Raw genomic sequence first — 23,714 nt, 5'->3', positions numbered from 1 at the left:
CGGGAAAAAATTAAATCCAAACTGATCTCAAACTTTGCTCAAGAGGTGGCATTTGTACTTCAAAATGAACAGTTTTGCGACCTTGCACAGTTGATGGACATTGGGGGAGCCTTTCTTGCATCTAGTGCGGACTGTGACCGAGGTTTTAGCCTATTAAATCAACTCAAAAACAAGCTGAGAAACTGTTCAGGTGAATGTCATTTCGATATGTTAATGAGAATCAAAAGCTATCAATTGGATGGAAGTTCTATTGGTCTAGATAGAGTTTACAAAGAATGGGTAAATGGGACAGGAGAGAGAAAATATAACTGAGTGACTTAAATACGTATGTTATTTTGTTATTCTGTGCAGTTTTATGTCAAATATTTTATAAACCTACATAAACTGTCCCATGTGTGCATTCAGTGTGCACATACTTTTGTCACAGGAAAAAAATTTTCACATTAGATTTTTGCGCACACTGACTACTAAAAATTAGAGGGAATATTGCTCACTGGGTGTATTTCTTGGCCAGAAAGCTGCTTTAAATGGCAGACATTTACACTGACTCTTGGCAAACAAGGCAGAATTATGGAATGCAAAAAGCCAGGCAGTGCCACTGCTTAAACACAATGGCACAGTAGCACAGAGCATACTGGCATGGGAAGGTAGAGCACAATGACACAGTCGTGTAGTGGCTAGCGCAATGCTTGACAGCACCAGTGTTCAGAGTTCAATTCCTTCCACTATCTGTAAGGATAGTATGTTTTCCCCGTGACTGTGTGGGTTTCCTCCGGGTGCTCTGGTTTCTTCCCACATTCCAAAGACTAATGGGTCAGTAAGGTTTAGTAAATTGTGGGCATTCTATATTGGCATTAGAGCATGGAGACACTTGCAGCCTGCCTCCAGCACATCCTCGGACTGGTGGTTGTTGATGCAAATGTCACATTTCACTTTATGATTTGATGTTTCAATGTACATGACAAATAAACCTAATCTTTAAAAAAGCAATCACTTTAAACTTATGCAGAGCTGAATAGTGATAAGTCCAACTAAAGCCATACACATGAGAAAATGGTCTGCTCCACTGGTTTGCTGCATCATCACAAAATATTTTAATTGTTTTAACAGTTAATCTCTCAAACAAATCCACACAGCCAAGTTTCACTGGATCCAATGCCGCTTGATTTTCTGAATGAACTTGCTATGTAGAACCTTGTCGAATGCCTTAATAAATTTTCTATACACTACATCCTCTGCTGTACTTTAATCAATTTGCTTCCTCACTTCCTCCAAAATCTAACTCAGGCTCATGAGGTGTGACCTGCCCTTCATAAAGCCATGCTGATTATCTCTAATCAGCCTGTACTTTGCCAAATGCCTGTAACCTGTCTCTTAAGAATCCTCTCTCATAGTTTGCCTACCACTTAATGAGGACTCACAGGTTTATAATTCCCCACGGGTATCCCTACTCCCTTTCTTGAACAGAGGAATAACATTTGCCATCGTCCAATCTTCTGGTACTACTTGTGGCCTGTGAGGGTGCCAGTGGCTCAGCAATTTCTTCTTTTTTCCTGTAGTAACCTGGGTTATATCGCCTGGAGGGGTGTACCATGATGTACTCTAGAAGGTCGAACTTGAGGGCAGAGTACAAGGTTAATGATGGGATTTTTAGCAGTGTTGAGGAACAGATGGATCTTTGGGTCCTGTCCATAGATCCCTTAAGGTTGCCACTCAAGTTAATTGAGTGGTTAAGAAGGTATATGGTATGGAGCTTCATTAATGAGGGATTAGTTAGAGAGCCACAACATAATGTTGTGCACTATGAAACTCTGATTAGACCACATTTAGGGTATTGTGTTCAGTTCTGAATGCCTCATTTATAGGAAAGATGTGGATTAGAGAGGATGCAGAGGAGATGTAGCAAGCTGCTGGCTGGATTAGAGAGTTCAATATTTTTGGGATAGCTTGCATGAACAGCCCTCTTCAGGTCATGCCGCAGCATCTCAATTGGGTCTAGGCTCTGACTTGGCCATTCCAAAACATGTATTTTCTTCTTTTAAACCATTATATTGTCGATTTACTCTTATGTTTCGGATCTTTGTCTTGTTGCGTCATCCAACTTCTATTAAGCTTCAGGTGATGGACCGCTACCCTAATATCATTTGTAAAATATCTTGATACAATTTTGAAATCATTGTTCCCTCAATGATTACAGCTGTCTAGGCCCTGAGGCAGCAAAACAGTCCCAAACTCCTTCCACAATGCTTCACAGTTGGGATGAGGTTTTGGTGTTGGTGTACAGTGCCCTTTTCCTTCCAAACATAGTGTACATTTCTGCCAAAAAGTTCAACTTTTGTCTCATCTGTCCACAGAACATTGTCCCAGAAGCCTTGTGGAACATACAGGTCTTTTGCAAACTTGACATGTGCAGCAATGTTTTTTCTTTTTGGAGAACAGTGGTTTCCTCTGTGGTGTCCTTGGATGAATACCATTCTTGTTTAGTGTTTTTCTGATAATGGAACAAAAACTTTAGCAAATTCTGGAGATTTCTGCAGGTCTTTTGCTGTTATCTTTGGGTCCTTTTTCACCTTCAGCATTGCATGATTGTGCTCTTTGTGTGATCTTTGCAGGATGCCCACTCCTAGGGAGTGTAGCAACAGTACTGAGTTTCCTCCATTTGTAGACAGTTTCCGTTACTGTGGACTAATGTACGCTCAGATGTTTAGAAATGCTAAGTAGCCTTTTCCAGCTTCATGTAGTTTCTAAGGTCCTATGGAAGTTGTTTTGATTGAGGCATGGTACACACAAACAGATCTTTCTTGAGAAGAGCAGGTTCTGTCAGTAATCTGACTTTTTTTTAATAGGGCAAGGCACCTCTGCAACCCACACCTCCAATCTCATTGGAACACCCGACTCCAAATAGCTTTTGTAGAAGGCATTACCCCAGAGGTTCACTTAAACTCTTTTTTAAACCTAGGCTGTGATTTGATTAAATGGTGTAAGCTTTATTGATAAGAAGTACAATTGTGTGTGTGTCCTTAACCTTGCCCTCAACCATTCTGCATTCTCGTGAGACAGTAAAAGTGACATTGCTCAGTCAGCCCATAAACACATTATCAAATTGTAAATTGCAGGCTCTGATTACACACAGATTAATACTAGAATTCTATTTGAAAGGGGAAGTAGTAGTTTTGTGAACTGGTTGCTATTAGTTGCGTTGGCTGCTGGCACCATGTTGATGCATTGATTAAGACTGGTAAATAGAATTCTATTTCTCCAATACTGATCCAGACTTTCCTGTGATAATGTCGCACAGACTTTTAAGATTCCAAACGTACATATTAAATAAACTGACTTTATGCCTGAACTTGTAAATCTGTGGAAGTGAGGCAGTACATCACCTTGGCAACTAACCTAGGAAATGTGCTCAAGCTAAACTCAATCTGCACCTTTTGGTTTGACCATGTTAAAATTACTATTGAGGGAAAGTTCATGTGAACTGGTGTTGTGATTTGTTTTGTGTTAAGCACCAATGCACCTAATCTGATCTTAAATATGTTACTGGGTGAGAGTTCCAGATGTGCTGGCGTAAGCACAAAGTAGCTGCCTTACAGACTTTGATTTCCTGGAATCTACCTAAAAATAATTATTACTTAACTGTCGTGGTAGGATTTCTTTGTTTCTCTGTTTCATTGTATGGTTTATGGTATATGGGTGCATGGATGAAAGAAGGAAAGAGGGCTCTGTGGGAGGGAAGCACTAGATTGATCTTGGAGTAGGTTAAAAGGTCAGCACAACAACATGGGCCAAAGGACCTCTGCTGTACTGTTCTGTGTTCTATATCAGCAATGAATGTATAAAATAAAGGAGAAAAGCATGGGGCTGGGGACATGAGATCCTCTTGCAATTTCCAGCTCCATAACAACAACTATTGCTGCATTGGTCTTGGCGTATGAAGCTCAGTGCAATGGTGAATGATATTTTTACTACATGATATTTACTGTAACATTTTCTTTAAATGATTTGTAATAGTAATGTATTAAAATTGCCATATCCATACAAAGGTAGTTTTTAGTAATAGAGAAAGACAAAATTTCTTATTGGTGATGCAGAACAGTACACATTATCAATTTGTGCAGCTTGGATCACAGTGGGAACTTGGTTAAGCTGCTCAAACTCTAGTTTCAGTAGGAAAGCAAAACAATGGAAAAAAAAAACAAATTGATAAACCTAGAGGTTTGCATGAGGGTGGTTAGTTATTTATTGAGATACAGTGCAGAATGGGCCCTTCTGGCGAGGCCCACAGTTTCAATCCTAGCCAGTTTATAATGACTAATGAACGTACTGATCAGTACGTCTTTGGAATGTGGGAGAAAACCGGAGCATCCCGAGAGAACGTGCAAACTCCTTCCAGGCAGCGCCGGGAATTGAACCCTGGACTGTAAAGCGTTGTGCTAACCACTATGCTACTATGCTGCCCCTTTGAAACTAAAGGAAATCATAAATACTTAATTTCTGCAACTTCTGCCAGTAATAAAACCTATGTAGAAATCAAAATGTCTACGTAGAGAGAGGGAACTAAGCAAATAATGAAAATTGAACTCCATGATCAGGAAAATCAGTTTTTGAGGAATCCCCAGTATCAATGCCTTGTGAAATTCTTTAGTTGTAGGCTTTAATTGAAGCTCTGTTTCACAATCCACCAGCCTGATGATATACTCACCTGGGTCTCGGTCTGAATTGTTGACTGTTCATTTTCTCTACAGATGCTGCCCGACCCTGCTGAACTCCTGCAGCATTTTGTGTGTGTGTCGCTCTGCATCTGTAGAATCTTTTGTGTTTATAATATACTCATCTTCCCTTGAACTGAATTCGTAATTCAACTAAAGAAAATCCAAATTTAAATGTTAATTTTGTCTTGATACACTATTTTAACATATCTGTGCCAAAAAGATCTTTTTGCTCTGCACACACAATGCAAAATGGCCTTTCAAATATTGAACAGTACAGATGGCAACTTGTACTGCTGGTACCTAGTGAGAATTGTTCATATACTGGACGCAGTTCTCAGTAGGGTAGAGGTTTGACCTGGAAATTCAGTTTTATGTGCTACATGACTGAACAGTAGTGCAAAATCAATTGCTTAAAGCAATTGGCATTTTCCAGTGCAAATGATGCACAATGTGAATTCCAGATGCGTATGTGTGCGTGCACTTGTAGAAAGCCTGTGCATGGAAGCTGCTTGCAACAGCAATCTGTTAGCGTGCAATGCATGTTTGACAATTGGTGCAGACAGTTTAGGCCTGAATACACAAAGAACAAGCTCCAATGAATGAAGGCTTATTGAGGATGAGCAAAGTGGTCAGTTCTTGAGCCTGGATTTGGGGCAGCATAGCGGGACAGCTGATTAAATCCTGGCCTCCAATGCTGTCTCTGGAGTTTGTGTCTTCTTGCAATTGTGTGGGTTCGCTCCAGTTTCCTCACATATCCCAAAGATGTGGGTTGTAGGGTAACTGGCATCTAAGCTGCCCCAGCATGTGGGGGAGTGGTACTGTCTGGGGGGAGTGGGTAAGAATGTGCGGAGAGTAAGTCAAATTACTGCAAATGAGCGTTTGATGGTCGGCAGGAGTGGTGGCTGGGGGGGGGGCGCAGGGTGACCTGTTTCCATGCTTATGACTCAATATCTGTAAAATATTTTAAAAAATGATATTGAACCATGAAAGAGGGAAAAGAGCTGTTGGAAATGGTCAAAATAAAATTGAGGGCAGGATATTAGCAAAATATTGGGAATAAATTATTAGCCCTGTGCAACATTAAATGCATTTTCCTTTTCAAAACACGCCCACCCCCCAACTTAACAGAAAAACAATGTTTTTCGAGTGTCCTAGTTACAGTAGTAAATTGCTCAGACTGAATGAATGATACTAAAGGTACACAAAATGTACACTCTGCATGTTGCCAGCTGTGACAGATCCTTTGACTCAAACTATTAATTGTTTTTCCATAGATGCTGCCTGAGCTGCTGAATATCTTCAACATTTTTTATTTCAGATTTTCAGTATCTGTCATTAATTTTTTTTTTCTGGTGCGTGCATGTAACCATTCTAAATGTTGAATGATTCCACTTAGTATCAGAGAATGTACACAGTATACAACCTGAAATTCTTAACGCTTCGCAGACATTCACGAAACAGAAAAAAGCCCCAATAACAGAATAACAGAAAAACGTTAGAATCCCAAAGCCCACCACCCACTTTCCCCATACACACAGATTATCTTGAAGTTATTGTCTAGTGCCATCTCCTATTCATGAGGTTGCTGTGTGAAATTCTCTCTGCTAGTGTAGGTCAATGGCTGAATGGCTTGATCCAAGTTATAAATCTCTGGTGAGTTTCTGACATTTCATATTTCATGAGTGGAGCCGTCCAATACACAAAGAAATCTGCAGATGCTGGAATTTCAAGCAACGCACATAAAAATTGCTGGTGAACACAGCAGGCCAGGCAGCATCTATAGGAAGAGGTACAGTCGACGTTTCGGGCCAAGACCCTTCGTCAGGACTAACTGGGTCTTTCAGTTAGTTCTGACGCAGGGTCTCGGCCCGAAACATCAACTGTACCTCTTCCTGCAGATGCTGCCTGGCCTGCTGTGTTCACCAGCAATTTTTATGTGTGTTGCCCATTCCAATAAGTTGGTTAGTGCCCTCTGTGCAAGTATGAAATTTCCTGAACAGCTTGAGGACATGCAAGTAGTTTTGGATGCATTTTTGGACATTTGAGTTTGGTGTGCTCTACAATCCAATGGTTAAAGCTTAGACCATCAATTTGTATAATGTAGAGGGCTTTTTTCCCTTGAAATGTTGCATAAACCGTCTGTCAGTTTGGGTGGATTTTTAAAAAAGGAAGCTTCAGCACTGGGAACCTTTGGTTCCTTGTACTTAAATCACTGGAAAGTCGGCGGGTTTGACAAGCTGAGGGAAGGTAAATGGTATATTTGCCTTTTATTGCAAGGAGATTTAACTAGAAGGGTGAGGATGACTTTGCATTATCATAGTGCCAGTGAGATTGTATCTATAGTGTGAATCTCTCTGTCTAAGGAAGGATGTATTTCCAACAGAGGAAGTGCTAAAAGGTTCACCTGATTAATTCTTGAGGTGCCAGTTCTGACATGAGGTGAGATCAAACAGCGTAGATCTGTACTGCCTTGGATTTAAAATAATGAAGTATTTTCATTGAAACATATAAAGTTTTTAAAAAGGTGTTTATAGTACACAGTAGGTACCTGTGTTTCCCTGTAGCTGGGTATATAGGTTCTAGGGTCCCAGTCTGAAACATAAGGTATCAGCACAATCGAGACAATGGAGAAGAAATAGAGCACAGGTTCCCTTGGGCCAATACCATTCAACAAAGGATCCATGGATCCCGGGTTGGGAGCCCCTGAACTAGAGGATAGTGAATATTCTTTTGTGCCTACATTCTGAAACTACTTTGGAATCTGTTTATTTTTTAAATCCAGTGCCCTACATAATTCATTAAAAATTACTCTTTCAAATGCTTTCATTGGTTAGATAAAGGAATGAGTCATTTGTGGTTAAAGAATGATGTGAAGTATGAAAGGTTGCATTGGCAAGAATAATGTACATTGCAGGGACTTGTTTTACAACTGTTTTCACTAACTTAACACTGGCTCCAAGAGCAGAGGCACTATGTGAAAAGTACCGTCTCTACATGGTTTCAAGTCAAAAACACAAGTTTCTGCAGCTGCTAGATATCCAGAGCAACACACACAATGCTGGAGGGACTTGGCAGGTTGGGCAGCATTTATGGAGAGAAATATACAGTCAAAACTTCACGCCGAATCAGGATGAAGGCTCTTGACCTGAAATGTCGACTATTCGTTCTTCTCCACGGATGTTGCCTGATTGCTGAGTTTCTCCAGCCCAGAGCTTTGCTTTCAGGGTAGAAAAACTTGTCGCATACTTGCCATTATCTTTGTACCTCAAATTGTATCTTGCAGATCTGAAACTCCATCTCCAGAGCACCGACTATGGCAACTTCCTGGCAAATGAGGCCTCCCCACTCACTGTGTCCGTAATTGATGACAAATTGAAGGAGAAGATGGTGGTTGAATTCAGGCACATGAGGAACCATGCTTACGAGCCACTGGCCAGCTTTCTTGACTTTATTACGTGAGTAACTAATTGTAAGTGTGGAACAAGTGAACTAGGGAACAATGTATTAGGTATACTTTTGATTTACAGGATATTATTTGTACCATATTTTGATCTGACCAGCATTCCTTTTAACCGTCACCAAAAATGTGCATTTGCTACTGAGGTCCTGCAGGGTTAGCCATTGCTGCTAATAATAAATAGTGAATTTTACACATTCAATTATTTCTGAAATGTTTTGGGGATATCCTGTAAAATGCTCAGTTGTTCTTTAATTTCAAATCTTTTATGGTACATCAGAGTACAGAAAGTCCTTTGGCAATATTTTGCAATACAATCTTGGCAGGAGTAGTATGAACATGAAATGCACCTGTTTCTCTTATTAAAAACATTCTTTTCAATCCAAGTTTCCTATTTTGCTGATATTCCAACTGAATCTGAAAACACACGTTGTAAATTATGAACAGACCCATTCAAAGAATATTTTTGTTGAAATATAAGATGCAGAAATGCTGGAAATACTCAGCCGTTCAGGCAGCATGCCTGGAGAGAGACAGTTAATGTTTCAGGTCAGTGACCTTTCATCAAAAATGAAGAGTGGTTGACATAAATTGACGAGTGTCCTTTCATCAGTTCTGATGGATCGTCGCTGACCTGAACTGTTAAGTTTTTCCCCCAAAGATGTGAGCAGCTCCAGATTTCAGATTTCCAATGCCTCTGTTTACATATGAGTAACATTGCATTTAATTAATAATGTGTTAAAAAGGATGTTATTTGCTGTACCAAATGTTGGAGGATCTCAACAGGTCAGGCAGCATCTATGGAGAGGAATATACAGTTGATGTTTCAGGCTGATACCCTTCATCTGCTCTGCTGAGGAGTCTTTGCTGAAAATATTCACTGTTTATTCCTCTCCATGGATACTGCCTGACCTTCTGAGTTCCTCCAGCATTTAGTGTGTATTACTCTGGATTTCCAGAATCTCTTGTTTGCACTATGTGCTCTTGCAGTTGTTGAAGCTACTGAAGTTTTGAAGTCAGAGCATTCTTAATTGAAGGCTAGTAATATTTCTATTACTGTACAACATTGTGTTTCTTTCAATATGTGCTCTTAAAAACAACTAATGGGCAAGGAGCATCTTGGTCATGGGTGAAACTAGACCAAATCGGATTAACAGAATTGGAGGAAGCTGCAGTCAACTGTTTTTATAGTCTTGAACACTGCACTGTTTATAAACTTAGTTTTAGCAAAAAGCTGCAGATGCCAGAAATGTGAAATATGAACAGGGAAAACTGGAAATACCCAGCATCTGTGGAGAGTGAAATGTCAAATTTGCATTTTAGTTTAGTAATCTTCAAACTTGAGAAATATTTCAAAAATATTCAGAAGGGGCCATGAGAAGGCCTTGGCAAGCAGGATTAAGGAAAACCCCAAGGCATCCTACAAGTGTGTGAAGAGCAAGAGAATAACATGTGAGAGAATAGGACCAATCAAGTGTGACAGTGGAAAGGCGTATGGAACCGGAGGAGATAGTGGAGATACTTAATGAATACTTTCCTTCAGTATTCACTACAGAAAAGGATCTTGGCGATTGTAGGGATGACTTACAGTGGACTGAAAAGCTTCAGCATATAGACATTAAGAAAGAGGATGTGCTGGAGCTTTTGGAAAGAATCCAGTTGGATAAGTTACCGGGACTGGACGAGATGTACCCCAGGCTACTGTGGGAGGCGAGGGAGGAGATTGCTGATGCTCTGGCAATGATATTTACGGGAGAGGTTCCAGAGGATTGGAGGGTTGCAGATATTGTTCCCTTATTCAAGAAAGGGAAGTAGAGATAACCCAGGAAGTTATAGACCAGTGAGTCTTTCTTCAGTGGTTGGTAAGTTGATGGAGAAGATCCTGAGAGGCAGGATTTATGAACATTTGCAGAGGCATAATATGCTTAGTAATGGTCAGCATGGCCTTGCAAAGGCTGGTCATTCCTTAGGAACCTGATTGAATTTTTTGAGGATATGACTAAACACATTGATGAAGGAAGAGCGGTAGATGTAGTGTATATGGGTTTCAGCAAGGCATTTGATAAGGTACCCCATGCAAGGTTTATTGAGAAAGTAAGGAAGCATGAGATCCAAGGGACTTTGCTTTGTGGAGCCAGAACTGGCTTGCCCACAGATGGCATAGAGTGGTTGTATATAGGTCGTATTCTGCATGGAGGTTGGTGACCAGTGGTGTGCCTCAGGGATTTGTTCTAGGACTCTTACTCTTCATGATTTTTACAAGTGACCTGGATGAAGAAGTGGAGGGATGGGTTAGTAAATTTGCTGATGACACAAAGGTTGAGGGTGTTGTGGATAGTGTGGAGGGCTGTCAGAGGTTACAGCGGGACATTGACAGGGCAACACTGGGTTGAGACGTGGCAGATGGCGTTCAACCCAGATAAGTGTGAGGTGGTTCATTTTGGTAGGTCAAATATGATGGCAGAATATAGTATTAATGGTAAGACTCTTGGCAGTGTGGAGGATCAGAGGGATCTTGGAGTCAGAGCCCATAGGACACTGAAAGCTACTGCGCAGGTTGATTCTGTGGTTAAGAAGGCATACGGTGCGTTGGCCTTCATCAACTGTGGGATTGAGTTTAAGAGCTGAGAGGTAATGTTACAGCTTTATAGGACCCTGGTTAGACCCCACTTGGAGTACTGTGGCCAGTTCTGGTCACCTCACTGCAGGAAGGATGTAGAAACCTTAAAGAGGGTGCAGAGGAGATTTACAAGGATGTTGCCTGGATTGGGGAGCATGCCTTATGAGCATAGGTTGAGTGAACTTGGCCTTTTCTTCTTGGAGCGACGGAGGATGAGAGGTAACCTGATAGAGGTGTATAAGATGAGAGGCATTGATCATGTGGATAGTCAGAGGCTTTCTCCCAGGGCTGAAATGGCTAACATGAGGGGGCACAGTTTTAAGGTGCTTGGAAGCAGGTACAGAGGAGATGTCAGGGGTAAGTTTTTTATGCAGAGGGTGGTGATGGCATGGAATGGGCTGCCGGCGACGGTGGTGCAGGCGGATGCAATAGGGTCTTTTAAGAGACTCCTGGATAGGTACATGGAGCTTAGAAAAAATAGAGGGCTGTGGGTAATCCTAGGTAATTTCTAAAATAAGTACATGTTTGGCACAGTATCGTGGGCTGATGGGCCTGTATTGTGCTGTACGTTTTCTACATTTCTAAAATGGACACATTTAAACTTGCAGAAAAGGGAAAAGGATGGATAGAGCAAAGAAAGTGTTTGGCGTGAAGATGAAGGGATGTTGGATGATATGGATTGGTACTGATGAGGAAAAGGTGCTGAAGACTTGTTAGCTATAAGAGGAGAGAAATATTGATGGTGTAACTTCTGGTACTGAACTAAAGGAGAATGCTGAGGAATCCTCTATAGTTTTTGTCAGAATTGGCTAGGTTGTGTTGTGTATTTAATATTTCAGTAATATTTGAATAATATTGTAAATATATTGTTTAAGCATTTGTTTACATAATTCATTTGGGTTTGTATGTAAAAGTACATGAATGGCATACGTTATCACGTCACCACGTCATGAGTGTGATCCTCGCTAAGTAAAAAGGAATTAAGACATGCATCTCCCAGTTTTGTGTTTTTTTTTCAATTAGATTGGGAGCAAGACCAGGGAATGTTGGGGAACGTCAGGTTGCATATATGAAGATGGTGTGGGGGCCGGGTTGATGTCTTAAGTCAATGACTTCTCACAGTAGAGGTCTGAGGAGATATTTGACAATTGAATCAGTCTGGAGTACTATTTCTACTGTCAAGCTTGCTGGGTGTTAGCAACATTTTTTGTTTTTGTTTCAGATTTCCATCATCATCTGCTTGTCTTTTGATTCTTGGCTAGTTCTTGTGTAATTGTTTTTCTCTCTCCTTTATTTTGGATTTTAGCAATCCTGTGCCATAATCAGTTAGCATGAAGTGGAATCTTTCAGACTGAGTCCACACTGATCATCAGCCAGCTATTTCCATGAATATTACAATAATCCTATTTGTACTCTCCACAGTCTCTTCAGCACACTTCCAGATTCTATCCATCACCTACACTAGAGACAATTGACAGTGCCCGATTTATTTACCAAACCAATGCACTTAGAAGAAACCAACTCGGTCAAATGGAGAATGTGGAAACTTCACATAGCGCCCAAGGTCTGGATTAAGTGTACTTGTCCAGTGCTGAGAGGCCACAGTTCTTCTAGCTGCAGCACTGTGTTGCCTCTGTTCTGCTCATTGCACAGCTCCAGACAGAATAGTAGCCATGAACTAGTATTTAGTACCCTCTCCCAGACAATACTGATCTGCATCATTTTGTAGTGTCCACTCCGTTTCTGCCATTCCCTTTGTTCTCACAGCCTCTCCCTTTTTTCTTCAAGTTTCCTAGCAGTTTCGCAGTTCTGAATGAAGGTCATCAACCAGAGACGCACACTTCTCTCTGTAATTGCTGCCTAACCTGTTGGTATTTCCAGCATTTTCTGTGTTTGTGTCAGGGTATTGCTGTTCAAAGGTGCTTTGAGTGTGAGATGATGCATTCAGATTTTAAGTTATAATGTATGTGATTGCGATACAGAGCTGAACAGTAACTTTAGCACTTAATGTGCAATTTTATTTTGTATAGGTACAGCTACATGATCGACAACGTAATTCTCCTGATTACTGGAACATTACACCAGCGATCCATTTCTGAACTGGTTCCAAAGTGCCATCCCTTAGGCAGCTTTGAACAAATGGAAGCTGTAAATATTGCTCAGACACCAGCAGAACTCTATAATGCCATCTTGGTTGACACTCCTTTGGGTAAGAAACATGTCAGTGAGTTTAATCTCAGAGAAGATGTTTAGCATTTCTAACATGATCAATCTAAGCATCTTTAGTTATTGAGATTTTGCTCATGATTCTGACTTATTCCACCACATTAAATATATTATTATTCTTCTAGGATTGATCACACAACAAATTTTTGTTTGCTACGTACAATTTCTAGTTACTCTTAAGAGACTGGGGAAAGAGCTGATGATTACAGACCAGAATAAGATGATTGCTTATAATAATAGAACTGTGTTTGTAAGCCACCCAATTTCAAAGTTCAAAGTAAATTTATTATTAAATAACATGAACATCACCATATACAACCCTGAGATTCTTGTGGGCATTCAAAGTAAATATAAAAAATAAAATGGAATCAATGAAAGACCGCGCCCAACACACCGGATGAACACACAGTGTACAAAAGACAACAAATTGTGCAAATAAAAAAAAAGACAAAATTTAAAAAAAATAAGCAATAAATATCAAGAACATGAGATGAAGAGTCCTTGAAAGTGGGAACAGTTCAGTAATGGGGTGAGTGAAGTTATACCCTTTAAAGAGGAAAGATGAGCCTTTTTTTTCGTATTTCCCAAATGCTTAATAAGCTTTGCTGGAATTAAATCTTGATTTTTGTAATGAGTTGAGAAGCAATCTTCAATGCAGCTTCACACGAAAACAAGCTTGCCTTTCCTGTTCAAAGAAACTGCATTAATTAGAAGACTACACAAAGGCTGGCAACTATTCTCTCCAGTTATTCTTTTTCAGCCCTGCAAAAGCTAGACACATTCAGCCATTCAGGAACTACTTCTTCCTCTCTGCCATCTGATTTCTGAATATGTACACATGTGTATGTGCATTATTATTATTATTATATATTGTATATTGCATTGTACTGCTGCTGCAAAGACAAGTTTCATGACATATGCCGGTGAAATAAACCTGATTCTGATTAATTTAAGTATACTTTTTAAAAGAAGGAAAAGTGCTGGAAATATTTACCAGGTCAAGCAACATTTTGGAGAGAAACAGCTATGTTTCAATTGATGACACACTTACTTTGAAGGATTAGGTATATAGGTAGCCAGCACAGATTGGAAATGAGTTTACTATTGTATTACAGTTGTTTACGTGCACTATGTCAGTACAACAAAAGTTGAGTATCCAGAATGCTGTACAAAGAAATTATGTAGGTTTCATTGTTCTCTGGAATGGTTCAGCCTTTGTCCCTCAAGAATAAAACTGAGATCCAGGTTTAGGTGTCCAAAAATTTAATGCTTAATAACCAAAAGGATAGCTCCTACAAGAAATTCTGATGTGTTTTATTAAAATATTCTTAGAAGCCTTTGAACACTAATGACAAAGTGAGAGTATTTAAGTGTCCCCTTTGTGTGAATTAGAATATATTAAAATGGTGCTGCACGAGATCTTTACTGAGTTCTTGAGCATGTTCATCTTTTTAATTCATTAAATCTTTATGATCACATGGTGACAGCCCAGATGTGTAGAGTTTTCTTTCCCCAGATCTGTGCACCGCGACATGAGGCACCTCAGTTTTCTCTTGGCAAATTGCTGAGAGCTTTTGGAGCATGCTCTGTTAATGCTGTGAGGGTCCACATAAACGTGGACTTTGAGTTGATTTCCATTCTGTTGCCAAAGGGGTGACGTTAGCCAGAATAGAAGCTAGATTGCTTAGAATATCTTTTTTTAAGAAGCCTTTTGTTCCCTGAATACTTTAGAAATGTAATTAATCATTAACCTGTTTCTGAAGATGTTCTCCCTTTTTGGGACAGCTCTGCAGTTACTTCCATCCTCTGGTCTTTTCTAAATAAATCTTCCAGTGAGGCAAGGGACAGGAACACAGGATACAAGCAACATGCTGCAGAGTTAAAATGCTTGTGTGATTGGAAGCATATGCAGCATATAGCTTTTTGATAGTTCAATATTTTTAAAGTAAATGCATTTGTTTGAGAACTGCTAGCTTAGAATATACAAGGATAAGTGCAATAAGGGGGTCTTTATCTTTATTTCAGCTGCATTTTTCCAGGATTGTATATCTGAACAGGACCTTGATGAAATGAATATCGAAATTATTCGTAATACACTATACAAGGTAACTACAAACTAACCCTTCCTGAAATTTTTAAACTTCTATGCACAACAGTAAATAATGTCTGTGCTAAGAAATGGCAGACATTCTCATCTTGGGCAGCCAGTGGTAGCATGGCTGTAATAAAACCAGTAAAATCCCTCTCAATGTGTATTGTTCAAGAACTCCCAAAACCACTAACAATATTCTATAAATATCAAACCAAGGCTCAGTTGGCATTCAGTTATACACTAAACCACCCAAGATTTAATATTATTGGCACTAAAATTGCTGGTATAGACTCTGATGTGAGACTTGCATTTTGTTGGAATGTCATCTGATTATAACGGTATTATTAACCAGCCTTGTAGCCTTGTTATAATTTAATGGTGAACTTTGCTGAGCTGTTCCTTATAATTTTAGATGCACCTTGATGTGTAATTGACTTAATTGGTTTTCTTGTCTTCAGGCATATCTTGAATCATTTTATAAGTTCTGCAAGACTTTGGGAGGTACAACTGCTGATGCAATGTGTCCTATTCTGGAGGTGAGAATTTTGAATTCATTGCACAAGATTCTGAAATATTGTTTTAGTTTCATTGTGCACTTGTGCATCTAGCTTTTTCAATAAATTGTCCTCTCACAAAGTGTCGTTTTCTGGTCAATAAAAAATCAACATATTACCTTGCATACAGGTCTGCTTAAATTGTGTAATATTGTAGTTTTAGGTCATAAAACCTAGGAGTAGAGTTAGGCCACTCAGCTCATCCAGTCTTCTCTGCCTGATATATTATCCCCCTCAACGCCATTCTTCTGCCTTCTTCCCGTATCCTTTGACACCTTTAATAATCAGGAACCTATCAACCTTCACTTTAACTATAGCCAATGACTTGGCCTCTGTGACAATGAATTCCATAGATTGGGTAAAGAAATACTTCATCTCTGTTCTAAGGGAAATTGTCCTTTGCAGCTGTTCCTTCTGGCCCTAGACTCCCACACTATAGGATATATCATCTCCATATCCATTCTGTCTAGGCCTTTCAATATTCAATAGGTTTCAATGAGATTATCCCCACATTCTTCTAACCTCCAGCGAGTGTAGGCCAGAGCCATCAAATACTCCTCATACATGAACCCTTTCATACCTGGGACCTATTTCATTTTTGGAATCATTCTTGTGACTATCCTCTGGACCCTGTCTAATGGCAGCACATCCTTGCTTAGATAAGGGGACCCAAAACTCCTCAAAAGTGTGTGTCTAACCAATGTCTTATTTAAAAAAAGCATTACATCCTTACCTTTATATTCTAGTCTTCTGGATGAATGCTAACCTTGCATTTGCCTTCCTTACCTCTGACACAACCTGCAAGTTTTCCATTAGGGAATCCTATATGAGGACTCTCAAGTCACTTTGCACCTCTAATTTCTGAGTTTTGTGCCCCATTTAGAAAATGGTCTATGCCTGTATTCCTTCTACCAAAGTGCACAACCATACATTTCCCTACACTGTATTCTATTTGCCACTTTGCCAATTTTCTTGATCTGCCTAACTCCTTCTGCAGGCTCCCTGCTTTGCCCTCATCTGTTCTACAGGGATGTCCTCCTAATCCGAATGCTCCTCTTTCATTCTCCCAAACTGCAGTGAGTACAGGCACAGGGCCATCAGATGCTCCTCATACGTTAACCCTTTCATTCCTGAGATTATTCTTATAAACTTCCTCTGGATCCTCTCTAATACCAGCACATCCTTTCTTAGACATGGGGCCCAAAACCAGTGTCTTATAAAACCTTATCATTACATCCTTGCTTTTGTATTTTAGTCCTCTGGAAATGAATGCTAATCTTGCATTTGCATTCCTTACCACTGACTCAACCTGCAAGTTAACCTATAGGGAATTTTGCACTGGGACTCTCAAGTTCCTTTGTACCTCCATTTCTAAATTTGCATCCCATTTAGTCTTTATTCCTGCTATCAAAGTGCATGACCACACACTTCTTTGCACTGTATTCCATCTGCCACTTTGCCCATTCTTCCAATTTGTTCAAGTCCTTCTGCAGACTTCGTGCTTCCTCATCACTACATGCCCCTCCACTTATTTTTATATCATTTGTAAAACCTGGCCACAAAGCCATCAATTCCACTATCCAGATCATTAACATTTAGCATGAAAAGTTGTGAACCCAACACAATCCATGGAGCACACCGCTAGTCACCAGCAGCCAACCAGCAAAGCTACCCTTTATTCCTACTCTTTGCCTTCAATCAGTCAGCCAATCTTCTGTCCATGCTAGTGTATTTTCTGTAATACTATGGGCTCTTACCTTGTTTAGCAGCCTTGTCAAAGGCCTTCTGAAAATCCAAGCCGTGCAGAATTTTGCAAGTCAAGGCATTTGATAAAGTACCCCATGCAAGGCTTATTGAGAAAGTAAGGAGGCATGGGATCCAAGGGACATTGCTTTGTGGATCCAGAATTGGCTTGCCCACAGAAGGCAAAGAATGGTTGTAGACGGGTCATATTCTGCATGGAGGTTGGTGACTAGTGGTGTGCCTCAGGGATCTGTTCTGGGACTGTCTCTCTTTGTGATTTTTATAAATAACCTGCATGAGGAAGTGGAGGGATGGGTTAGTAAATTTGCTGAAGACACAAAGGTTGAGGGTGTTGTGGATAGTGTGGAGGGTTGTCAGAGGTTACAGCGGGATGCAAAACTGGGCTGAGAAGTGGCAGATGGAGTTCAACCCAGATAAGTGTGAGGTGGTTCATTTTGTTAGGTCAAATATGACAGCGGAATATAGTATTAATGGTAAGACTCTTGGCAGTGTGGAGGATCAGAGGGATCTTGGGATCCGAGTCCATAGGACACTCAAAGCTGCTGCGCAGGTTGACTCTGTGGTTAAGAAGGCGTACGGTGTATTGGCTTTCATCAACCATGGGATTGAGTTTAGGAGCCGAGAGGTAATGTTACAGGTATATAGGACCCTGGTCAGACCCCACTTGGAGTACTGTGCTCACTTCTGGTCACCTCACTACAGGAAGGATGTGGAGACTATAGAATGGGTGCAGAGGAGATTTGCAAGTATGTTGCCTGGATTGGGTAGCATGCCTTATGAGAATAGGTGAGTGAACTTGGCCTTTTCTCCTTGGGGCGATGGAGGATGAAAGGTGACCTGGTAGAGCTGCATAAGGTGATGAGAGGCATTGATTGTGTGGATAGTCAGGCATTTTTCCAAGGCTGAAATGGCTAGCACGAGAGGGCACAGTTTTAAGGTGCTTGGAAGCAGGTACAGAGGAGATGTCGGGGGTAAGTTTTTTTACGCAGAGAGTGACGAGTGCGTGGAATGGGCTGCCAGTGACGGTGGTGGAGGCGGATAGAATAGGGTCTTTTAAGAGACTCTTGGATAGGTACATGGAGCTTAGAAGACTAGAGGGCTATGGGTAACCCTAGGTAATTTCTAAGGTAAGTACATGCTCGGCACAGCATTGTGGGCAGAAGGACCTGTATTGTGCAGTTGGTTTTCTATGTTTCTAAGTAAAAAAAAAACACTTGCTGCCTCTCCTTTGTCTATCCTGCCCTGTTTTTCCTCAAACCATTTCAATAGATTGGTCAGGCAAGATTTCCCGTTAAGGATACTATGATGAATTTGACCTATTATATTGTGTACCCCCAAGTACCCTGAAAGCTCAAGTGTTTTATTGTAATTTAAAATGTTGATTACTCACATTTGCAGCTTGGTCAATGGTAGGACTCTATTAGTGTAACTGTATTAATGTGGGTCATATACATTACAAAAATGTGCAGAATTTTGCAAGTCACTTTGTGAGATAAAACTTGATTGGTGAATTATTTTATGCATTGTGTAGTTTGAAGCAGACAGGCGAGCTTTCATCATCACCATAAACTCGTTTGGGACGGAACTGTCTAAAGAAGATCGAGCTAAACTGTTCCCTCATTGTGGAAAACTATATCCTGAAGGACTTGCTCAGTTAGCGAGAGCTGATGACTATGAGCAGGTGAAGACAGTGGCAGACTATTACCCAGTAAGTATTGGGAAGGTTCTGTTGTGAAGAATTCTAGAATAATGCACATGGAAATTGCCAAATTGCAAATAACTCTATACAATTTGTGAACCCTGTTTAAAGTAATTTTGATTTCTACATTCTCTAGTACAATGAAATTCATGCTTGTTAAGTCTTAAAAGTGTGTGTGTGTGTGTACTTCAGTTTCAAAACAATATATTGGAGTTGCTCATCTTTAAATTTTCTTCTGATATTACAAACTTAAGTGTAAATCAGTGATTGTGTGTAGAATATAGTATTGGATATAAAATTATTATTTAGCAAATGCTGTTGGTGCACTGTTTAAAAACAACTGTGTTAACAAATTATTTGGCTGTATTTGGAGAAAAGTATCTGATTCTTACTGCACTGCTGTCTCTTCCTCAGGAATACAAGCTACTTTTTGAAGGAGCTGGCAGCAATCCAGGAGACAAAACCCTTGAGGATAGATTTTTTGAACATGAGGTACTTTATTTTAATAAGTGCTAGAGACAGAAGTGGGGTCAGCATGAAGTTCCCTCATGTTCTTCACCCAAAGTGTGGACGTTGGCATGGAGCCAAAAATTTACTTCATGCACATTTGTTTTCAGTGTTGATATAATCTCAAACAAAGGTTGGAGTAATGAGATTAGTTAGTACCAATTAAGTAAAACATTGATGCATTTAGATGAAATATCTGTTTTTAATTGATGAGTAGATTGGCAACCATTTGATAAATTCATCTACTTTGTATAAAAAATCCTAAAGAGTTTTGATTGTATGAGATTTTTTTAAATGGCTATGGTAGATGTCACTGTAGGAATGAGAAGTTCTTGGATGTTTTTGGGTTGTTTATACCTCTTATGTTGATGTCTTTGAGGGGCTGTAAAGAAAGTTTTCATTAGAATTAAGAAAATGATGTCGGGTACATAGAGCACGAACATAGGTGGGGGAATGTACAATGGCCCATGCTTAGCGTCTCCTTGTGTTGTAGCAGCTGCTGTTTTCACTTTGCAAGATGCGCATGAAGCGTTTTGTATATTTGGCAGATACTGTGTGGTGTCACTGGCAAAGAAATGTAGGGGACAGGAATTAAATGAATAGTTCCACTATACTTCGGATTTTGTACATGACTATTGTTGAATCTGCTCTCACCTGCTTTGGGAAAGCACACAGCTACATGTAGAGGGCAATTCTGGAATGCCCTCCACACCCTCCCTGCGCCCCTGATCCATGCTGTCGGGTGCTTCTAGCTGTATAAAATATTCAGCACTATAGTGCTGTTGAGATGTGTGATTCTGGGAAATATGGTATTTGTGATGAGACTCGTCCTTTGACCCACAATGAACTGCACATCAAGAGAATAGAAACAGGCATGGACACTGAGATCAGAGGGCATGCTTCCATGCTGAATGGCTGTGCCTGAAATTCAAAACTGATGCCAGCTATATCTTCCTGCATGTGCTTTGTAACCTGGGGTTTGACATCAAAATTGTGTACGTGGGCCTCTTGCAGCCCGAGTTGAGGGTTGGAACAGGACTTCCTCTTAATGCTACAGGCAATCAGAATTTGGAAAGGAGAAAATAATGTAGATATTTCCAAGTTTATGGCTGTATATTTAAAAAAAACTATTTGTAGCCACTAGCATTGCTCTTAATGTTATTGCTATAATTTCTGCCATTTTCAATGTTTGAAAATGTTGTTGCTTTTCTATGTTGGTGTTATTTAATTGCAGTTTGTTCTTGCTAATAACTTCAATGTAATCTTGCTGAATTAGTGAATAGCCTCTTAAAATAATTTTCTAATTAGCTTCAGTAAATCCAGTAACCTTGCGATGGGATTTTCCACAGGCACACAAGATAGTGTCAGTAACCTACAGGCGACTGATAGATAGATATACTTTATTGATCCCGAGGGAAATTAGGTTTCATTACAGCTGCACTAACCAAGAATAGAGCATAAATATAGCAATACAAAAACCACAAACAATCAAACAACAATATGCAAACTATGCCAGATGGAAATAAGTCCAGGACCAGCCTATTGGCTCAGGGTGTCTGACCCTCCACGGGAGGAGCTGCAAAGTTTGATGGCCACAGGCAGGAACAACCTCCCATGACGCCCAGTGTTGTATCTCGGTGGAATATGGCCGGAGTTCAACAGCAAAAAGTTCAATTTCCGGTCTACAAACACGTTCCTCGATCGTAATATGATCAGGATTGCACCATCCGTTGTTAACCAGAACAGCAAATCCCCAACTCCTTTACGCTTACCGCTCTCAGTGCACTTCCGGTCAGCCCGAACGGTCTGGGAGCCGTCCAAGGAAAAGTTTTGGTCGGTTATGTCCTCGTGCAGCCACGTTCCAGTAAAACACATAACACTGCTCTCCCGAAATGTTCTCTGACTCCTGGCAAGCGCCGTCAACTCATCCATTTTATTACCCACTGAACTCCTCTTCTCCATAAGTCTCTGTTGTCTCGACCTGGCCCTCTTTCCTCGACTGTGTGATCCCCCTCTGCATCCTCTGTGTGTTTCCCTCCAGATTTCAGCAGGGGTGTCCGCCGCTCTGTTCGCTAAACCGGCCGGCATAAGCGCAATCAGCTGGCCCCTGGACTGCTCGGAGCTTGGTAGAGTGGATGCTTTTAGAGGCAACCTGCTGTTTTACATTGATGTTATTCGCAACAACTAAAATGTGTGATTTGTGATTGTGAGTTTAATAACAGAAAATTCCTGTTTAAATATAGAGCAGTAATAGAACGTCTCAAGGTTTATGAAACCTCAAACTCACACTACTTCTTATATGAGCTTATTGAAGTGGGATGTCAGGAAAGGATAAAGCATTTACCTTATGCGGCCTATCTATAGTTCTGCGAAAGTATTATAAATATTCAGAATCAATTTACGGAATCTAACCCCTGACAGCAAGACTGACATCAATTTCTCACATGTATGTTTCAGGTTAAACTGAACAAGTTGGCATTCCTGAATCAATTCCACTTTGGTGTCTTCTATGCATACGTGAAACTTAAAGAACAGGAATGCAGGAATATTGTATGGATTGCAGAATGTATCGCACAGAGGCACAGGGCCAAGATTGATAATTACATTCCGATCTTCTGAAGTCCTGATTGACTGCTGATATATGATTAATTGCATTGATCTCCCTGCACTGTTTCTAATTAAGAATGTTTTCATGTGTAAAACGTGTATTGAGTTTCCTGGATGTATTCCACATATTTCAGTTTTATTTAAAAGGCATTATTGACAATCTAACGTGTAATCTTTCTTGAAATTACATTAAGACCTTGAAACTCCAAATCCTTGTGAATACTTCAGAAGAATTCTAATTATGGTAATCTCAGTGGGATTTGCAAGTGGTTTTGCTATATTCAAAACCATTGCTATTTTCTCTATTTAATTGTAGTGATTGTTTTTTAAACCTGATGTTTCAATTGTGTGGCAAACTAGCTTATGGCAATGTTACTATTCTGAGTGCATAAAAGATATCTTTATTGAAGTTTTGTTTGTGTCCTAACTGCAGCACAGTCAAGGTGAATAGCTGGATCAGGAGGTCAGTGTTACCTTTTCAAATATTTCAATGTGCTATATTTCCAGCAAAATACACCAAGTAGCATTGGGGAGATGAAAGTTGGCTTTTATATTGAAGCCAATTGTCAGATCTTTTTCTTTCAGAATTGATTTTGGAGCATTTATTTCTGCATGTGGCATTTTAGCATTACCCCAGCATTCACGCTAAACTGTTTACATTGAGAAAAAGATTGCTTGCTTGACCCGTGTTCACTGTAGCAATTTTGCTTGAAATGTTGAAATATAAAATGGGAATTTTCAGAATGGTAGATACATGAATATACACCTGTAATTTCTGTGCTGTTGGGTAATTCATGTGCTAACTGTATTGTGTAATAAATTTGTGTAATAATTAGGATATATTCTGATTAATCTGAAACTAAAAGCTAATCTTGTGATTTGTTGACAACTGTATATTGTATATCTGATCAGGTTCTTTAACAACAGATGTATTTAGTTAAATATTTTATTGTGAAACCAATTTTGGTCCAGATGTTCGAAAATGCATTGAACAGTTCCAGATTTAGTTTTTCATTTCTTTTTGTTTATTCTAAATGTGCTTCTTTGAAGACAGGTCAATAAATCTTTCCTAATTATCGTAAATGTTCTGGATTTGAATTTCTGAGCCCTTCAGTTAAACATTAGGTTTGTCTACAGGTGTTCATCATTTAGGAATTAAAGTTCTAATTTGTTTCTTTGCCTTCTGTAAACTTCACTGCAAGAATATTGTGAAGAATTTTCCTTGCATGTGTATATCAAAACAAACAGGGGTAAGCCAAACTCATTGTCACGGCTGCCGTGTCTGGCTGATTTTTGACCTCTATTTTCCTGCCAATTGGCTTATTCCTTTATTCACAGAGTCATAGAAAACTGCAGCACAGAAACAGGCCCTTCAGCCCATCTAGTACATGCCAAACCATTAGCCTCTTGGCGTACACCCAGCCCATAGCCTTGCATATCTGACCCTTCCATGTACCTACCCAAATTTCTCTT

General features: G+C 39.9%; 1 protein-coding gene across 1 annotated transcript in view; it reads left to right on the top strand.

The window, feature by feature from the left end:
* The window catches only part of LOC140210493 (V-type proton ATPase subunit d 1), a 61,524-nt gene extending 38,200 nt beyond the window's left edge, over positions 1–23,324 (top strand). Inside the window, exons 2-8 of the mRNA XM_072279486.1 lie at positions 7,999–8,170; positions 12,823–13,001; positions 15,044–15,123; positions 15,569–15,646; positions 18,960–19,136; positions 19,542–19,619; positions 22,092–23,324. Of these exons, the coding sequence (XP_072135587.1) occupies positions 7,999–8,170; positions 12,823–13,001; positions 15,044–15,123; positions 15,569–15,646; positions 18,960–19,136; positions 19,542–19,619; positions 22,092–22,253 (926 nt within the window). The 3' untranslated portion in view covers positions 22,254–23,324. The remainder of the gene's footprint in view (positions 1–7,998; positions 8,171–12,822; positions 13,002–15,043; positions 15,124–15,568; positions 15,647–18,959; positions 19,137–19,541; positions 19,620–22,091) is intronic.
* Positions 23,325–23,714: the final 390 nt, after the last annotated feature.

This window comes from Mobula birostris, chromosome 15 (genome assembly GCF_030028105.1).
Source record: "Mobula birostris isolate sMobBir1 chromosome 15, sMobBir1.hap1, whole genome shotgun sequence".
In the NCBI taxonomy this organism is placed as follows: Eukaryota; Metazoa; Chordata; class Chondrichthyes; order Myliobatiformes; family Myliobatidae; genus Mobula; species Mobula birostris.
Note: the sequence above shows the minus strand (reverse complement) of the source record. Positions and strands in the feature narration are given on the sequence as shown.